General features: G+C 35.1%; 1 protein-coding gene across 1 annotated transcript in view; it reads right to left on the minus strand.

Annotated features, from left to right (window-relative positions):
* Positions 1-19,605, minus strand: part of LOC149551235 (E3 ubiquitin-protein ligase BRE1-like 2) — a 58,491-nt gene extending 38,886 nt beyond the window's left edge. The window contains exons 1-13 of the mRNA XM_089786794.1: positions 19,186-19,605; positions 16,284-16,445; positions 16,057-16,165; positions 15,574-15,807; positions 15,298-15,465; positions 14,843-15,036; positions 14,593-14,676; positions 14,330-14,449; positions 14,048-14,234; positions 13,759-13,919; positions 13,569-13,640; positions 13,377-13,453; positions 5,817-6,011 (exon numbers count right to left, since the gene is read on the minus strand). Coding sequence (XP_089642920.1) covers positions 5,817-6,011; positions 13,377-13,453; positions 13,569-13,640; positions 13,759-13,919; positions 14,048-14,234; positions 14,330-14,449; positions 14,593-14,676; positions 14,843-15,036; positions 15,298-15,465; positions 15,574-15,807; positions 16,057-16,165; positions 16,284-16,445; positions 19,186-19,290 — 1,868 coding nt within the window. The 5' untranslated portion in view covers positions 19,291-19,605. The remainder of the gene's footprint in view (positions 1-5,816; positions 6,012-13,376; positions 13,454-13,568; positions 13,641-13,758; positions 13,920-14,047; positions 14,235-14,329; positions 14,450-14,592; positions 14,677-14,842; positions 15,037-15,297; positions 15,466-15,573; positions 15,808-16,056; positions 16,166-16,283; positions 16,446-19,185) is intronic.
* Positions 19,606-19,812: the final 207 nt, after the last annotated feature.

The raw sequence follows: 19,812 nt of genomic DNA on the forward strand, positions 1-19,812 counted from the left end.
TTCACCAAATGGAAACAAGGCTTGCAACAACAAACAAGGCCATAAAGCTGTCTTTGTGAACTGTAAGAATAATGCAACAGCAGAGTATCATCAATAGTATATTTCACATAAACAATATTAGATAACCCAACTATACTCCAACTGTACCCTAACCAAAGTGAAGTAATAATAATAGCAATAAAAAAATGTGAATTTACTAAATCACAAAAATTCTGGTAAAGCAAATGTCTCAAAACTGGATACAAGGCCTTCCCAAGAGTAATGATGAACTTCCTCACTAATTGCCTGACTACCTAACAGTAGAATATAATCAATTGCTTGGAAATGTCTTGCAAAACCAATTGGCCAACTGTTAGGTGGATATCACTCTCTGTGTTTTCAAAAAGATTCATGTCTAGCACTCCAGCATTTAGTTTAGTGAATGTCTCCTGCAATTGTTTGGAATAGAACTGTCCTCAAATTTCTGAATGTGGCGTACGATGCGCTCAGAGCCCTGGGAGTGACAACTTTAAACACATGGCCATATTAAATGATTCTACAAAATGAAATCAAAGTCAGTCAACATTATGATTCTCCAGACATCATACTTCCTTTAAGGATGAGTTTTGTTGTGTTTACGGACCTCAGTAAATTCAGAAATATCTATTATGGGTTATGGGAAACACCTACAACAGGATGAATTACAGTCTTAACATTCTTAGTAATTAACCTTGTTTTCCAACATTTTAACAAATTGACTTGTTTGCCTTGTAATGGAAATGGGCATGTTATGGCCACAAAAAAATTCCAACAATGTATTACTAAATAACAAGGTTACCGGGAGATGGGGAGACTTGGAGGTCTCCAGTAACGGTACTAGTACCAGTACTCCTAATTTTCAAAAAAAGAAGACAGGAGTACTTGGAGACAGCAATTTTTCTTTAATAGTTTAAACAGTCTAGTACTAAATACAAAATAGTAAAACTGTAAAACTAAAAGACTAAAGTAAATACTAATAGCAATATCACAATAATAAAGAGTCAAATAGTTCAAAACTCACATTACTGTATCTCATAGTCATATTTGATTTCTGAATATCACATATGATCATCATCATATTAGATTAATATTCACTGAGATTATCATTACATGTTCAAATTTAAAATCTAAAAATATATAGTTTGATGCTAAATTGCTGATATGCAAACAAAAATGAAAAAAATTAATACTAAGTAGGAGATGATTTCCACAGCTAGTCAAATTGTGATGTGAATATCAGGATTTAACTGTGTGATTTTTGAGTCAAACTCGATGACCCATGTTTCATGAGTAGTGATTCAACATGAATCCATCTCTCATGAGAATAAATGGAACACTTAGCACTCATTGGATCTAGGTGATGCTCACTCCGGTGCTTCACCCCTGTGAGCATCACCTAGATCCAATGAGTGCTAAGTGTTCCATTTATTCTCATGAGAGATGGATTCATGTTGAATCACTACTCATGAAACATGGGTCATCGAGTTTGACTCAAAAATCACACAGTTAAATCCTGATATTCACATCACAAAATTAATACTGTAAACAAAATCAGAAATCTATCTAGTATCTAGTATGATGATGATACTATCATCTACTCCACAAGGCTGTGATCATCCATCTCAAGGTCTTCAGCTATCATGCTCTCCAAAAAATCATCTCTCCATGTTGGATTCCATGTTATTATCTAAATAAATAAAACATATTTCTAATTATTGCTGGTCGGGTTGGATTCTGGAATAAAAATAAAAACATTAAAAGTGTTTCTAATGTTTTTAAGTTATTAAATAAAAAATTTAAATGATTAAATGATTTAAATTGTTGTTGGTTTTAATTTTTGCAGTAAAAAACATTAAAATGAGGTACAAAATACATAAATAATTTAATAATATTATATTTTACATTTTTTTTTAATCAAGACATTCTGGGGAAACTTCACTTTTTGGATTCAGAGACCCAGAGACTCTAGGAAACTTCATCATGAAGTCTTCAACCTTTTTTGAGGTCTCCATAAAAGCAAAGTGCCTCTGAGATGCATTTCTGCCTCCTAGTGGGAGGGTAGACAAATCTCCTTATAACACTGCTAAATAATGTAATGTTTCTTTAATGGTCATCTTAGCTAGTTTAGTTAGTTTCTAGTTCTGGCTTCCGTTAAGGAGTAACCATTTAGAAACATCGTCATGTAATTCCTTATCAAATAGAACCTTTTGTCTCTATTATATATATGTTCACATGGTATGAAAGCAGATCATTATATATATGTTCACATGGTATGAAAGCAGATCAATGGGGCTCTTTAAGGTTAGCAAATCTTTCCCCTTCCCTGGAATTTTTCCTGAAAAAATTTAATTGTTTCTTAAATTTTAAAAAAAAAGGTTTGGAATATTTTTCATGGATTTAAATATGCAAATGACATGTTCAAAGGTCGTGATTTTCGTGGCCCATGTTTTTGCAGCTCGCTCCTTTTGAGGCAATTTATTTTTGTCTCTGGCTCATTTTTATACTGCATGCGCCATCTAGAGGTTTGAAGCTGCAACTTTGTGTTTTTTTGGTCTGCAAGGCTTCTTTCCTGAGCAGAATTGTTTATCGAGCCAGTGTGTTTAGTTATTTTAGTTAGCTTCCATTAACAAGTGTTTCATTTAGAAACATCGTCATATATGCTCACATGGTATGAGAACAGATCAATGGGGCTCTTTAAGGTTTGACAAATCTCCTAATAAAAATTCGAGCCCCTTCCCTGAAAATTTTCCTGAAAATTTTTAATTATTTTTTAGTTTAAAAAAGGTTTGCAACATTTTTCATGGATTTAAATATGCAAATGACATGTTCAAAGGTCGTGATTTTCGTGGCCCACATTTATATTTTTGCAGCTCACTCCTTTTGACGCAATTTTTCTTTGTGTTTCTGACTCATTTCTATACTGCAGGCGCCATCTAAAGGTTTGAAGCTGCAAATTTGTGTCTTTTTCGCCTGTGAGGCTTCTTTCCTGAGCAGCATTGTTTCTCAGGCCAGTGTATCCTTTATTTTACTTACCTCACAACAGCAAGTTTATTTTACAGCCAGTGGGTCCTTCAATTTTCAGCCTTGTGACAGGAGGTTCATTTTGTGGCCAGTGTGTGACTTCTTCCGTCGTTTTTTCCTGGTTTGAGAGTTTCTAAGAAAAATTGGCATTTTTTCCTGCCACATTCATGGTGGGATTCAAAGGCTAGTGCTTCACATTTTTAACACATTCTTCACAGTTTTGGTAATTTCTGTCAAAATCAACAGTCATCTTCAGCTTTGGGTTTTCACATACTTCTGTGCCCTAGGGTCTACAAAATTGTGGTGGCTCTGCATATCAGTGCCCTAGAGTCTTGCACCAGCTTTCTCTTTTTCAAGATTTTTTTACAATAATCGATCTGCAAGTTTTTCTCTGGCCTAGGGTTTCTGCACATCATATCTGTCTTTTCATAGTTTTTTGAATTTTCGTCAAAAATTATAACTGGGTTTTATAATTTTGTCCCAAAAAAAAATATGATTTGGTTTTAAAGTTTCATACTAAAAAATTATTGTTGAGATTTTTCAATTTTTCTCCTCAAACATCATGTCTGGGTTTTCTAAATTTTTTCCAAGAAAATCGTGACTGGTGTTGCTGATCTCAAGATTTTTAATTTTTCCTGCAAAAAATCATTAAAGTATTTGGCATTTTTGCCACAAAAATCATCTTGCAATCTATTTCAGGTTGTAGTGATCATCTGCAAAAGTTTTTGTCAATTTTTTTTAAATGTAACTATTTTTCTCAAATATTGGAAGGTTTAACAATTTTCTCCTCAAAATCACAGTTTTAATTTCAGAAGTTGACTCGGTGTCTCTAATACAGGGAGGGACAACTTTGTTTTCCCAACATCAGATTGGAAAGTTTGAAGTTATCTTGGTCCTATCCAGGATTTCTGCAGAATCAGAGAGGGTCTCAGGAGTAGGCTTATCTTGCAAAGCAATCTATGCATTTGAGACCAAGAGGAAGCAGACTTCTATATGCATTTGTGACCAAGAGGAAGCAGACTTCTACATGCATTTGTGACCAAGAGGAAGCAGACTTCTATATGCATTTGTGACCAAATGACCTGCAGATTGTGTCTTTTATAGGATAGATAGAACGATGACCTTCAGAGATGGTATTGAATAATGTATGTTTTTTTAAAGGTCATCTTAGTTAGTTTAGTTAGTTTCTAATTTTGGCTTCTATTAACAAGTGGTTCATTTAGAAAAAACGACATGAGATCTCTTATAAATGGAGACTTTTATCCCTGTTGTATATATCGATCTATAATAGCATGTATTGGCATCCACTATTTAATATGGGGAGAAAATCACCTTGCTGCTAAGGACAGGTGTAACATACACATCTGCATGTAAGGAAACAAGAAATTTATTATTACCTTGGCCAATAACTCTTATCTGCACAAACAATTCCCAAGCTCAAACTTCCTCAATATAACTGGTCATTTGGTTATATATGACCCAATTTCAAGCTATCTGAAATTTCCACTTATTTCACTAGACGCAGGTCACATGAAATTTTGGCCTAACCAACAATTTATTGGTATTCACTACTGAATTTACGGAAAAGAGCACCTTGCTATGGACATGTGTCACAAATACATCCAGAGACGCACAACAAAATGTATTATAATTTATTACCTTGGCCAATAACCTCTTATTTGCACCTTCAATCCCCAAGCTCAACGAGTATCCTACTTAACTAACTGGTATTTTAAAATATAATCAAACCCACTTTTCCTCGGCTTTACATCTTTACCAAGTCAAAAGCAATTGTAGTGAAATAGCAAGACCAAATTGATAAAACTGTGACTACAAACCAATCTGCGAATTCCACTTGTTTCACTAGACACGAGTCAAATGAACATTTCTGCCTCTGCTATTAACTAGGACCCACTATGATTCTCAATCTAAAACCCATTCATATTACCATAAAAGTTCCGATGTTTTAATTTTCTGACAGCAATTCACCTAGACATGGTTAGGTGCATAAGTTGTTTACTATTAAGCAATAGGGTACATGCCCACGTCAAAGAGAGATTTTGTAGGGAGCTTACTGCTCCTTTTTTTCTCAATTTTCTTTTGCTCAACAAATCAAATGAGGGTTTTGCTCAGTTCTCTCCATGGGGACTGCCTACACTAAACAAAATATTTTCGTGCTTGAAAGTTGTTAAGCTCTCTCAACCCACTTTTTTTGGATACGAAACATACCCCATCGTACAAGCAATGAGATTGTTCCCTATAATTTTATAGTTTTGACAAAGCAATCAGATTTGTTTCTTAGTTGCTTAGATCTAGTAAGAAAGTAAATAAAATAGAGATATTAACTCTCCAAACAAACAGCTCTTCCCGCACCAAAGATTCAATAAGATAAACATTGCTTACTTTTAGGCTAGATAAAATATAATCTTTTGTCAAACTGTTCTTTATTTACATGTATAATCTTACACTGATAAAATATAATTTAGTTGCAGCTTTAGGATTCTATATGTTTTCCTTGTCCTTCATTTTAGCATTTCAACCTAAGAAAATGTAGCTCTTCTACTATGACCGATCTTCGGGATAGATTTTCATTTTGCATGATTTCATTGATCCTAAGAAAAATGTCAAGTCAAATAAGATCAAACAAACCAGCATGAAATTCTGAAGAAAAGCGACACCGTTTGAGATGGGTCAGCACAATATATCAATATAACATTGACCATTAGTAAACTTGCAACCCATCTGTACATATCTTCTTAAAAGAAAAGATTAACTACCTCTCTGCAGCATCAAGTTTTTGCCTTGAGTCAGCAATTTCCGCTTCAGCAACAGCCAGTCTCTGCTGGCACACTGCCTCAGCTTCATTGGCCGCCTTGACACGCAATTCCAAACTATGTTCATCAAGAGCAGACTTCAGCTTATGAACTTGTGCCCAAGCTTTGCACTCAGCTTGCCTTGCCTCCATGACATCCCTGCGTTATAAATGTCCCAGCAAAGAGTATATTAAGTTCCCATTCTCTTACATGTCCCGACTATGCTATAGCGCGTCCATATTTCCATTAGCATTTTCACTCAAAATTATAAACAAATAGTCAAGAATCAATTATCGTCAATCTGATAGAAGCTAGCAAAATATATTTATTATTATCAAATGGAATAGGTAAACTTGAGACAAAACTCTAACAAACTTCTTCAAGATATAATCAGCTATAAATTGTCACATGCATAATAAACCATAGATAAACATTGGCTTGGCCTTGTGCATATAGAAATACAGAAAAGTTCTGAACCGTGAGCCCTTGCCAGCCCCTCTTTGACCAAGGAGATATGCTAACATACCATTACAGAGGACAATATTAGAAAAACCACCAGCTCTCTTAAAAAATTCTTTCCCATTTGGCTTGATGGTGCACCACCCACTTTACTCCTGAAATATCTTGGATGGTTTTCTAAAAACATATTGCTGAAGACTAGGAAAAACTTTCCAAATTCGGATCTGATTTTACCTGGTATTTCCTGACCATTCAAGATCCTAACAACATAGCAATTGAACTACTATGTGTGATCAACCAGATATTTCCTGACTAGTCAAGATCCTGAAATAGTAGCATTGACCAGTTTATAGGGTCTCATCCTGAGAAAGGTAAGAGAAGGGTCTAAGAGAAAGTAAGAAAGATAATGTCTGCCTCATTCTACAGTTCAACATCCTCAAAATTTTCCAAACATGACCCTTTCCCTGAAATACTTTACAATTCAAAGGCGCATTCTTTTTTAAGGCTGAACCCATACTGGATGGTTGGTAATGTGCCGCTGTAGCATGAGGGGAGGCAAGCAGGGTAGTTAAGCCTGCCGGAGGAGATTGACTGACTTTTGCATAAGTCAAGTATTATTGAATAAAGATAGATAGAAGAGTTATTTTACTGAAGTTCTTTTCTTCTTATTTCGAGATATTTTCTTTCATCAATCTAATATTATTCTTTTAGATTATTTGGGTTTTTATTTTATGATCCTGAATAATTTCCAAAAAACACCAAACTTAAATCTGAGATGTGTGGCAAGATAATCCAACACAATCTCAAATCTGGCTAAACACTTTTGATTTTGACAATCTCTAGTATTCAAAGAGGAATAGCAAGCTCTAGAAAAGAAGATACATCAGATCAGTATCAGATGATTCACACATTTATTGCAAATAAATTAGGTTTTGTACAATTCCCATTGTTTTGTTTCATCAATAGCGAATCAATGACAACATATCTTAATAAAGGCAAAGGCAAATGCATCAGTCATCTTAATAAAGACATTTCATGGATTTGAAGATGGTGTGATGGGACAGACCACAATAAAGAGACAGATTGGTTTTCATGGCCAACAAATCTTGTATTGGATACATACAAAGATTAGAAAACTACTTAAAAGAGTTCACGAAGACCTTCCATGTCAAGTTGGTATTCTATTTCCACCAACAACTATTACTACAAGGTATGAGCAAAGAAGTGTACCCAGCATTGCAATCTCTAAAGAAACTTATCTGGATGTAGGACTTTAGTTTTAGGGTTAGACAGCAGGGTTTAGGAAATAAGTTTAGTGTTTAGGGTCTATGTTTTGATGCTTTGGGTTTAAGATCTTTACCTGAGGATTTCGTGTCCAGCAATTGAGTTTAATATTTAGACTTTGTTAAAATGAAATTAAATATTACATCATGTTAATGTAAATGACTATTAGTAATAATAATGCATTATTTTTCTTAATAGTCATGGGTGTTGTTAGTTTGGTGGTTGATGGTCGGTTGATGAATTTAGTTGCTTGGGCTTAGCCTTAAAAGTAAAGATTTAGAATGTGCATTCTACACCCACTCATTTGAGATTTGCAAATGCTTCCAACTAAGGCATGTATGAAAAGGAATTTAGTTGTGCCTTATACTGCTCAGATTTTGGTCTAAAAACTTAGCTGATATATTTTAAACCTCTGTGCAGGAATGTTTTATTCGGGAAATGTGACTAACAGAAATTCAACACACATGCCGGCTCATATCCTCTTGACATACATGATCGACTGTCCATATGGCCATCTATTTGCTTCTCATTACTATTACCTGTACTTTGAAGAAAAACGTTAGGCATTAGGATATAGGCAGATCTAAGGATTATATGCTTGTCCATACATTTCCCATTGAATCTGTTACATGAGTTTCCAGTCTAGTAAAGCAGACTTCTACAAATGTCAAAACATCCCATTAGTTTCTTATGGATCTCACTAATCAGTATATCAAAAACCATGAGTTAAATGATAATGCAATTTTGTTGCTAATGAAGTTTGTTACATCAATATTGATCTGAAAAATGGTCGAGTCAAGTTCATCCATTGACTAACTTAGATGATGTTCCTCATTCTTAAAGATTTCCTATACACCAGATAAGACATTAGACTTCATTTATAAAGCAAACATTAAAAAGAGTTGCAGAGAATTCAGAGAACAAGAAAAAAAATGCTTCAGTCATCTGGTCACTCAAAAGGCATCACCTACCGTGAATAACGACCACTAGTGACATTTTCCTCTACCATTGATAGTGGTGAGAGTTCCAACTGAGGCCAAAAAATAACTGCAAAAGATGGTTTTGCCTGAGGCTAAAACCATCACAAGTGTGGCAATATCACAAAGCTTGGGGACAAAGGCAGAGCTTAAGCACTTGGGATTCACTCTTATTGAATCCTGAACTATTTAGGATTCCCCCCAAGAAAATCTTGGGAATGAGGGTTATATGAACATTTGTATAACATTGGAAGAGGTTTATCTCACACTGTAATTGACTGTAAGAATACCGAGCTGCATCAGTCGACTAGTCTTGTGCATGTTCACAGGTATTTGGAAGTCACAATTTGAATGTTTAAGGAATATGTAAGGACTGAAGGATGCAGGAAATCTCTCTAATCAGCAGGGTATTAGTGACTTAAGGAGGTGATTTCTCACTCTTCCATAAAGAATTCTGATGATGAGCAATTCTAAGTCAAATGCTGTGTTTCCTTGTTTGAGCAGTAATGCTCTCTAATTAGCATTATTATCTTCCTTATGAATGTTTTAAGTTTTAAACTTACTAACTGTAAATGAAAAAATTACAGCAGTTCTATGCACGTTTTACATTATAATCAACAACTATATCAGTAGTAACTAGAATGAACAAGATGTATGTCAGTAAAGAAAGTAGTTAGATATTCATAGTGTCTATGGATCAGTTATTATTTGTCGATCCCTTCCAAAGTTCATTAGAAAATTAAATTTAGCTTTTCATCCAAGATCATCCCAGTCACTAATGAGTATTTATGAAATGACCCACTTAGTACATAAAAACATTGCAACCAGGGAACAGGTCAAACAGGTCAAAATCTTTGTCAAAATTCAATTGTTCAGTACAATGGAATTCAATCTGTCTATCTACTACCATGCATTTCAGGAAAAGATTCTTACTTGATTTCTGTTTTTCACACCCATCACCATAATTTCTTTTGATAAATTACTTCCTCGATACTATTTTACATGTTTTTAAGTTCTGCCACTCATCTAGCTGAGTCTGTTCTTATTTTTGTCTTCACTCATAGGACTCCTAACACTTTATAAATAAACATCAAACTTATTGATATCTCTTATGCTTCCTCTCAGCTAGTTTTTCTCTTTGTGATAATAATTTCAAAACTTAGCAATTACATCCTAATGTAAAGTGACATTGTAATAATAGTGCAATAATAAAAACTTCAAAATGTTGAAGCGAACACAGAAAAAACAGTTTTTCATTCCTTTAAAGAACTTACAAGGAAATCTCCACAAATAAACACTTTACAGCTGTACAAAAATTAAGAAGTAATATATTTTTCTGGCAATTACAATCAGCTTTTCAGTCCTTCAAAAAACTAAGTCTCTCAATCCTTTGAAAGAAATTTTGAAAATCAATCTTCCATCTTTATTAATAATTCAGTTGAAACTCTAATCTTCCAAAATGCATTCTTATTTCTGACAAGAGACAAGTTGGAAGATAACTCTATGCCATTAGTGATTACCTACACCTTATTAGGCTTAATTGCTGCTGTCAGTAGATGCATTTCTTCTCCTGTTTTCACCTTATCTAAATAATCTTTCTAGTGTTATCTTTAGTTGTCTCATGACACAAGGGAAAGGCATTTTTCACAGTCTTGCCTTGTCCTATCTCCCAAACTTTATATAAGCACGGCCTCATGTGTACATTATGTAAGTGCTATTATTGATCCATTATTGATCATTGTGTCATTACTGCATTGAAGATCAAGCAAACTATTCTCTTACTCTACTCTCTTGTGGAAGGCTGTCTTCGATTTTGCATGAATCCTACAAGATTGGGTCCTTGTGTGACTCTTACATGGTATCAGATCTATCAGCTCTTACATCAATTTGCTTTAAAATACTCACTTTAATCACTAAAAGTGAAACACAGAATAGAATAACTAGAACCACTCCAACACATTCATACTAAACCTACGCAGAAGTTCCAACGTAAGCTAAAAAACTCAACAGTGCCAATGTTTCATTTTATCATTTTCTGCTAATCTGTTGTCATTTGTAGTCCCCAAAAGTTTCCACTGGCATAAACAAGGACACAAACTACAATAAACTTGGACCAAATAAACCATTACAGATGTGATTGCCAAAAGGGTCAGAAATATAATCAGTGCCTTCCTCAAACTCACCGGCTTTCAATTTCTTGAGCTTTCCTTGATATTCATGAATCCGAAAGTCAGTCTACTACTAAACAAGTTTTCAGCTCATTCGCTTAATTCATTTTGTGCTATATAAAGACTTTTTGTTAGATTGGGCTTCCCACCTTCTTTACCTCTCAGTTTTTAAGCAGTTGTTAAATTTGAAAACTTCGGCACAAAACATGACTTCCACTTTGGCTAAATTTCCTGCCAAAAGTTTCAACTAATGATGCAAAACCAAAACATAGGGCATTTAAACTTCCACTGAGGTTATGAGGGTTACATGAAAAAGAAATATCCTATAATTTAGCAACTAAAATACAGCAGCAATTTTCCAGAATACTTAATGGAGTCTAACTTTAATTTGAATAAGACTTTGAAATGCATTTGTGTATGGAATTCAGATAATAAAATTGATCCCCTGGATTCTCAAACAGCAGATGATTGTGAACATATGGCAGCACTCAGCAGTCGCCAGCCACATGACATTGCTGATTTTTATGCCAAGGCATTTCCATTTCTACCGAATTGGCACAATTGATATCAAAATCCTTTCCAGAAGATCTCTGATAAATGTTAGTAGATAGCATATCCATTTGTTAAAGAATTTTTCCAAACGAGTGTTCTTCCTAATTGATCACTCAAGCTAACTCAGAGTTATCAAGGACCCAATACCATTTATGGTTGGAGACAAGCCATCATATCACTTCAAAGTTGATCTAATATCACCAAAGTCTTAATCTAAGTCACAAGGTTCAAATTCGAATTCAAGTTCAAGTTTGTCGATCATAAAATTTGGATGAAACTTGGCAAGGGTAAAAATTTGGGAAAAAATCAACATTAAATTTTAACTCATATAAATTTATTTATTTTTAAATGGAAGTAATATATACACAAAATTGTCAAAATAGATTGATATTGCTAAATAATTAACTAAATAACTCAATATTATTTTAAAATAATATAATATTTTGTCAATAACAAATTTAATATTAAATATCATAAAATTTGGATATAGGTTCGCAAAGGGTAAAATTCGCTGAAATTCCAACTTCATGGATGAAATTTGGCGTATCATCCTGTGACTTGGATCTTAGTGATATAGTCTTATAGAGATAACAAGCTAAATGAACATTTTTTAGATACCTAGTAAATACCTAAAAATTAAATATTCAAAAAATTATTACCTCGTTTGAACTCAAAGAAGTAGGAAAAAAAAGCTGTTAATGAGAAGATAACAGATTAGTCTGAATGCTGAAAAAAATCTGCCAAAGGGACAATAAGTTAAGTTTTGCAAATTCACCACAAAGCTTGGTGGCACCACCACAGCAGTGCCAATGTAGGAGGTGTTTCAGGTGACTGCAAGGAATTAGCAGAGGAAGATCTTAATTTTCCAATCCCTAAACAAGGTTCACTTCTTGAAAGTTCACTTTTTCATTCAGTACTATAATCTCCCGCTAACCTGTAAACTGGAAGTTGATCCAGTTGCTATGAAAAAAGATTGGTCCCTTTGCAACTTTGAAATCTGATTAGGATGGCTCCATTGTAGCCTTGCAAGATGGCATATATGTTGGTGAACCTTTCCCGTCCTATTATCCATTTTCTTTCTACCCAATCCTCTCAGGGCTCATAACTAAGTTTACAAATTTTGAGAGCCTATCTTTCAGGTATTTTTTATTGTAAAAGAATTGGTCATCTCACAATGGATTGGTCATCTCACAAGCAGAGCTCAAAAACGTTGCAGAATACGGTGCCAAATATGAACTTTGTCAAGAGGATCCATGGAATATTTTTGGTCCCTTCAAGTGTTCCCTCAATGATTTTATGTGGACAAGCCTCATGATAATTCCCAGGATGATCTTGGAACGAAGAGATTTGAGGTTTTGAAGCAGCAAATTCGTGATTTGACATTTTTGACGAAATGTTCCGGATAAGGGGAGGGAGTGATTTTCTTCAGGATTTTCAATCAGTACAGGAGGTTTTCAATTGCATGTGAGGTATTGGTTCTGTGAGGCTGAGAACTGTGGAAAGACCCAGGAAGCATGGGGGCACAATTCAGAAGTTGCCACACTTCACTCTAAGTGCAGGAAGCAACTGAAGAGCGCCTAATGGACAATTGAGTGACTCTCAAGATGGAGTTGAAGACTTATATCAGCTTATGCGTAAGATTTCCTACCCTGAGTTGCCTTTTTTATTGATTACTGCTCCTCCATTATTGCCTCCCCCGGGTTGGCTTTTTTCAACGGTTACTGTTCCTCCTTGACTAGTTAAAAGGAACTTACTTCTTTAGGTAGGGAGCTGCAATATTTGGGGTTGTTTTGAGTCAATATCTTATAGCTTTGGAGATTGTTTCTCGCTTTTTTGTTTGATCTGTATCCAAAGGTGTTATTTCTATCTTGGTCTCTTTGGTATGGCTGAGGACCCAAACAGATCCCTCTATTGAATGAAAGAAAAAAAATGTTCAAGACATAGCATCAACATAAAAGATTAATGTTAAATGAAGTATAGTCATCAAAATGTTTTACTAGTTTGTAATATTATTAGCTACAGACTACAAAGACAACAGACAAAGGCAGTGTTTTCCCTAGGAAAATATTTCAGTTGATTCTTACCTAGCATCTGTGGACTCCCGCCCATACATCTCCAGAATTAACTTTAACTCTTGCTCAGTCTCCCTTAATTCTGTAACCTGCATCAATGAGCCCATACCATTTATTGAAAAGTAGAATAGATTGCCACTCATATAATTTTTCAAGCAGTTGAGCAAACTAAAGCCTATACCAATTTTTTTAGAATAAGCATACCAGATCTTGCAATGATTTGATTTCAGAAGCCTGGGAAGCACATTTATCGGACAAATTCTTGCATTCACTTGACTGCAATACCAGCATCAATTCATTTGTGCAAGTTGACATATTAATTCAGCCTTCAACAAAGTTTAAAACATCTTTATTTTTAATTTTACTATGGAGGAATAGTTGTCAATGTCATTACCTTTCTATTTAGTATTCTTGTAAGTGAGTGAACCTCTGCTCGCAATGAATGGACTTCACAAGCTGCCTCCTTAAATTTATTCAAATGTCCTTGCATCATTCCCATTTCTTTGTGTAAAGTCGAAACCATAACTTTGAACTCGTTAATTATGTCTTTCCTTCCTAAAAAAGTTCCAAATGCATTTATCTCACAAGATTAGATTTTCTGCATGCAATGCAAAGAAACATTACAGAACAAATTTTGCTTTTACTTTTCATACATCACTGCAGCATTTGTTTGGAAACTATACCTGACTCTTGTAAAGCCTCTTCTAATCTATTCTCAAGTAAATTCCTCTCATTCATGCATTCTTGTAAGTCAGCCTCTAACTCTGCTACTCTACTTTCAGAAAGAGCAGCTGCTCTTCTTGCAATATCAGAGCTTTCAACCTTCAAGTTCATTTCTTTTTCCCGCCGCACTAAATTGTCCCTTTCAGCCTGCACAATAACAACAAATAATGTTTAGGAGGCACTCATGTAGATCTATCAATCTCAATTTGAAAGCAGACAAGGTGAGTTTAATGTTGGTAAACCTGCAATGATTCCACCATGGAATGATAGCGATCAACTTCAGATTTCAAGCGCTGAGCTTGGTCATTCAATAAAAGGTAAGGTCTAGAAGATAAAACAAGTTTCTCATTGTTTAAAGAATCCTGTAAAGAAATATGAAACTATTATGAGCACTGACAGTTAAAAAAAGTTATATAATATACATACCAGGGTATATACAACTGACATCTGAAAATTCAGACTTCTAACTGATTGCACCATAACAAGAGCATACTTGAATCACTACCTGCATGTGATCCATCTGCTGTGACATCTTCAACTTCTCTTCATGTGCCTCTTGGAGCTCAACTAGTCGATTTGTTGCCAAGGTCTATAAGAAATAAGAAACCGATGCAACAAAACAAGTTCAGACTTTATCCACAATTGATACCACTATAAATTATATTCATAATCTTGTTATCCAATAACCAAAAGAAATGATTTTTAGTAGTTGCTAACCCCAACTCATTCAAAGTTGCAGAAGACAGGCACTTCACCTTGAATTCTTCCAAAGCTGCTTCTGTCTCCCGTAATTTCCTGGACTTCTCTCCAGATCTTTCTCCTGATTCATTCTTATTCCCTAAGTGTAAACCTGGGAAAGATGCTCCAAGCGAAGCATCCCTCTGTGATTTCAGGCTTGCAAGTTTGCATTTGCTTTCTTCCAGATCTGCCATGATCTCGTCCAACTCACCTTGAAATGCATAAACAAAAAAAAGCCATTCATGTTAAGTCTTTCCTCATTTTTGTGGAATGGTTTGCAGATGCTCAACATCTCATCTAATGCATGCAAAGCTCATGCAGCATTCATAACAGATGCCATGTTTAGGTTTATAATGGCAAATGCGTTTGGTCAACTTTTGCTTATACAATAGTTTCAAAAAAGAGAAGCATACATAATGTATATAATAAGTATAGTAAACAGATATATTAGAGGCAAATGCGCATTACTTACCTGTCAATCGTCTAATCTCAGACTGATCCTTTGCATGACCGTCACGCAGAGTCCGAACCTCATTTGCATAATGTTTATGCTTCAAGTGAAGTGCATCAATTGCAGCTCGCAAGTTTCTAATTTCTTCCCTTAAGTTGTCATCATTATTTTGGAGTTGTTTGCTAGCCTCTATAAGATGCAAACACGTGTTAACCAATTTTTTTTCCTACCAAAATATACATGCTGCCTGCAGAAAAAAATTGACGAAATTAAAAGCCATTTTTTAAGAACCCTCACCATCTTCAGTCAGCCTCCCTCGCAGAATTAGGGACAATTCCTCATTTTTAGCACGATGAGAATCAATTGCTTTTACCAAAATTTGCATCGTGTTCGTTGTGGATGCATGCCTCGTCATAAGCACACTTTCTACCTCATTTGTGGAAGCATTTGCAACACATATGTCTGAGTTACATGCTTCCATAAGCCTACGCAAGAAGGTTGCCTCTGGAGGACATGATGCACTCTTGCCATCTGAAAAATCAAATGAATGTATAATTATTAGTGTGTTATAAAGGATGACATTGCCAAAAAATAAAATAGAAACCTTTAGTTCATAGAACTCCAAGTGTCATAAATGAACCTTTATACTCGGAAAAAAATTAATCACATTAATTTTTATCAAATCAAAAACATAAGCCTATTGTGATACAGAGGTTTTTTCTTTCAAGTTCAAAATGATAACAAAAGTTGGCCTCCTAAGAAAACGGAATGATGCCTTACTTTTGGCTAAGAGAATCTCGCCTTCCAAAGTTTCAGAAGCATCCAAAATCTTAACTCCATTTATGCAACCTCCGGCTCGTATTGCAAGCAATTCGAGATCATCTACCAGCTAGCATTTGACATTTACCAATACAACTAGGCTCTTAGCAGTTGAAATGAAGAACTGCAAAACATCTATTAAAATACAAAAACTCTTCAGAAAAAAGGAAGAGAACCTTGAAAGGTACCTGATTCCAAATTCTGTTTACCACCATAAGTGTGTCATCATAATTAGCCTGTTTGTTTTGAAGTTGATTAAACTTGTTCTCCAAGGCATGAAACTCACTTTTTTGAGCTTCTAATTGTTGAGAAAGCTTCTGATTCTGATATTGAAGAACTGCCGCATCAACCTACAGGCAATGCAAAAATTGCCAAAATGATCAGAGTTTTATAAATGCCTCTTTCTGTGGATTACAGAAATCTTATTAAATTGTACACTAGACTTATAAATTAAGGAGTTAGCTGCAGTCCATAGTCAATGACAAAGAACAAAATAGAACAAAGCGAGAACTATGAATAACGTTTAAATTTTGTTCTGTGACATGAGCCCTAAATATAAACATGCTGAAAGAAGGTCCTATTTACAAAATTACAAGTGAGATAGATAGCAAGATGCAATAAATAATATCTGGATTGACACACTGCTGTGAACCAAACAAGCTTTCAAAGAATCCTATTTTACAAGTTTGCAAGAATCCTACTTTTCAAGTTTTGCAATTGGCATTTTATTTTGAATTACCCAGTATCAACCAGTTTAAATGTCTTAAACCGAGCTATGTCAATTTAAAACAGAAGTTCAGTGAAGGAAAAGATATTTGATTATTTAATTTTGAGTAATTTTAGGTAGCTATACTGTTGATTCCAGAAGACTCACACTGAGAAAGTGAGAAACAATCAATTCAGTGACAAGGCATTCACTCCTGTCTTTCACATAAACTGTGAACCCATTTAAGCAGGAATATAGAGATCCTTTTCCTCTGATGCAATGATCAAGCTACTTTGAACTGACAAGTAGAGAAACTCATCTTAGATTGTGCAACTTAGCAATGACTCGAAGAATAGCATATGCTTTCTGTCTTCCAATGTACAAAATCTGTTGAGCTATTCAATCAAAATGAAAAGGATAAATTTGACTTCTGCTAACAGGCTTAATAGACTTATTCAAGTATGTGAAGACCTATGTTCACAAATTAATTTTCCATCTCCCAACAAACTATGTTGAGAACTTATTTTTCCCATGCTGCAAACTTAATCCATGAGATCTTTATTTTTATTACTAATTGATATAATTTTGTCACTGATATGAGCCTTCAACCTATTAAAGCTAGTGCAAAGATCTTACTAATCTAGCCTATTAAATCTACAAACTAATGAAAATCACTGCAATTATTTGATTTCAGTCAAAAATTAAAAGGTTTCTGAGCCAATAAAGAAAAACTTCAAATTATCTTAACTTGTACTATTTGCAAGTCTGAGACAGTCCAAAACAAATTTTAAACAGCATTGTTACTATTTCAAATCTTCACAGACTACTGGAATAGTGAAAAAGACACAAACATAAAGTAATTTTAGAAATGGTAATAACTATCATGCTAATATAGGAATTACACACAGCTAACAAGACTCATCTCCGACAAGGCTGGACCTTGAACATGCACAAGGGAAGAGATTTGATATGACGTCTATATATATTTTAGTGCAAGTGTCTGTGTCAAATAGAGAAAAATAATGGAACATCTTACCATGTATTATCTACAAAAGACAATTCTTCAATAGTGTCACTTGCATTAGAACGAACCTTAAGCAAACATTACGGTCACTTCGGCAGCCTTAAAGGATCTCCCTGGCCACTATAAATACTTTAAAGAAACTTGCCAGCTACTAATGGTAGCTGCAAATGAGGGAGTATGGTGACTATCATCCATGACTCTACAGGCCTTTATGAACCTCGCCAGCTACTTTAAAAACCTCAAGGACACATAGACACCTACCCTAAATATCTTAACAAACTTAGTCAGCTTTAGGAACCTTCTGGACTTTGAGCAACTATAAAATGCTCAAGAGAACCTCGCCAGCTACTAAAAACTTCTAATAGCCTTCCCAACTAGTCTAAAAACATTAATGAACCTAATTGCTACTGTTAATATTTTAAAAAGTCATGGCTGCTACAGAAGCCCGTGCCATAGTCTTTTTGATGATACTAAGAAAGAAACAGCCATCAACAGAACACACAAGATACTGTAAACCAAAGAATTCTACTAAATATTTCGGTATAAGATCTTGTTCATTCAGTCCCTATAGTTCCATGCCTGACATAATAAAGTGAACTCAAACCTTGCATTTGAATTACCTGATAAGTAGAATTAACAAGAATGAAGATATAAAAGCAAAATTTGCATGATACGTGTAGGTTTCAGTAAAACAACGGAGTCAACATAACAAACCACTTAATATTAACAGGAATTTACCTAGAATAATTCATTGTACCCGTTTGACTACGCAGATCAAGCAACACAGTTGAACAGAATTTTAACCTAGTTTTCATTCCCAACAAAGCAAGCAACCATAAATGGAAGGAAAAATTCTAACCAATACTCTAGTCAAGGACTACAGTCTTCAAGCCCTGGCAACGATTTGAAAATTTTAAAGAATAATGTAAATTCTCATATTGAAGTTGAATTCACCAATAAGTAGCATTTACCATCCGATGACATGAATTTTAGCAGCTCATATGACCCATAGCAAAGAAATAAAGACCGCACCATAGAAAACAATCATGTTGGAGTTAATCTCGTATTCCAAGAAAACTTCTGCAATATTCAGATAGAATTACCGACGCACCCCAGCCATTTGACTGAATAAACCAAACGACGCCGTGATGCAGGGAACTAAACTAGCCTTAAGCACCGAAATAACTAGCTGAACAAACACATAAAAGAAAGCAGTAGAGCCATACAAAAAATAAAATAACCCTAGAATGAGAGAGAAAGCGAGCAAGCATACCCTAGAGCACGGTTATATTGAATTGGCTCGAAATAATCACAAAGAGAACCCTAAATTTCACAGAACCATGAGCAAGAGCTAACTGACCTTTTTCTCATCCGAAGAGGGAGCGGGCGGTTGCTTCTTTACAACGGGAGGGCTTATGGAACTTAAATTGCGTCTCTTGCGCTCTGGCTCGCCGGTGCTCCCCATGCTGCAGCCCCCGGTCACATTATAGGCTCCACGCCAGCCGCAAGGACGATATTTTTACCACTATTTTGCAGCCACTTGAACGGCCTAGCTTCTCCCTAGCTCAGAAAATAAAACAACAAAAAATGCTTGCAACTTAGCAGAAAATAGCTTGTAATTTATACAGAACCTGCTGAAAGTTTTGGCTCCTTGTACGCTGGATCGAATTGGCGGTGCTCATGCGCACATGACCCTGCAGCTAACCACAACCACACAGGCTTTCCTTCCATCCATACAAAGGAAGCGCAAAGCGTGTCGGGAAAATGAATAAAAGCAAACGATGATAGTATAACAGGGCACGGTACTTAAACGAGGAGAGAGAATGTGGGCTTAGAGAGAGAATATTAATTTCACTTTTTAAGTCATGGAAATGGCAAGAGGAGAGAGAAAATGGTCACCGATAGGCACAGTTAATTTCCTGTATTTCTCTATTCATTAGAGAAATTGTGGAGATCACACTACCCAACTCACGGGATTCCCGACGAG

This window comes from Cupressus sempervirens, chromosome 6, assembly GCF_028749045.1.
Source record: "Cupressus sempervirens isolate cs-2001-9-10 chromosome 6, ASM2874904v1, whole genome shotgun sequence".
Lineage (NCBI taxonomy): Eukaryota > Viridiplantae > Streptophyta > Pinopsida > Cupressales > Cupressaceae > Cupressus > Cupressus sempervirens.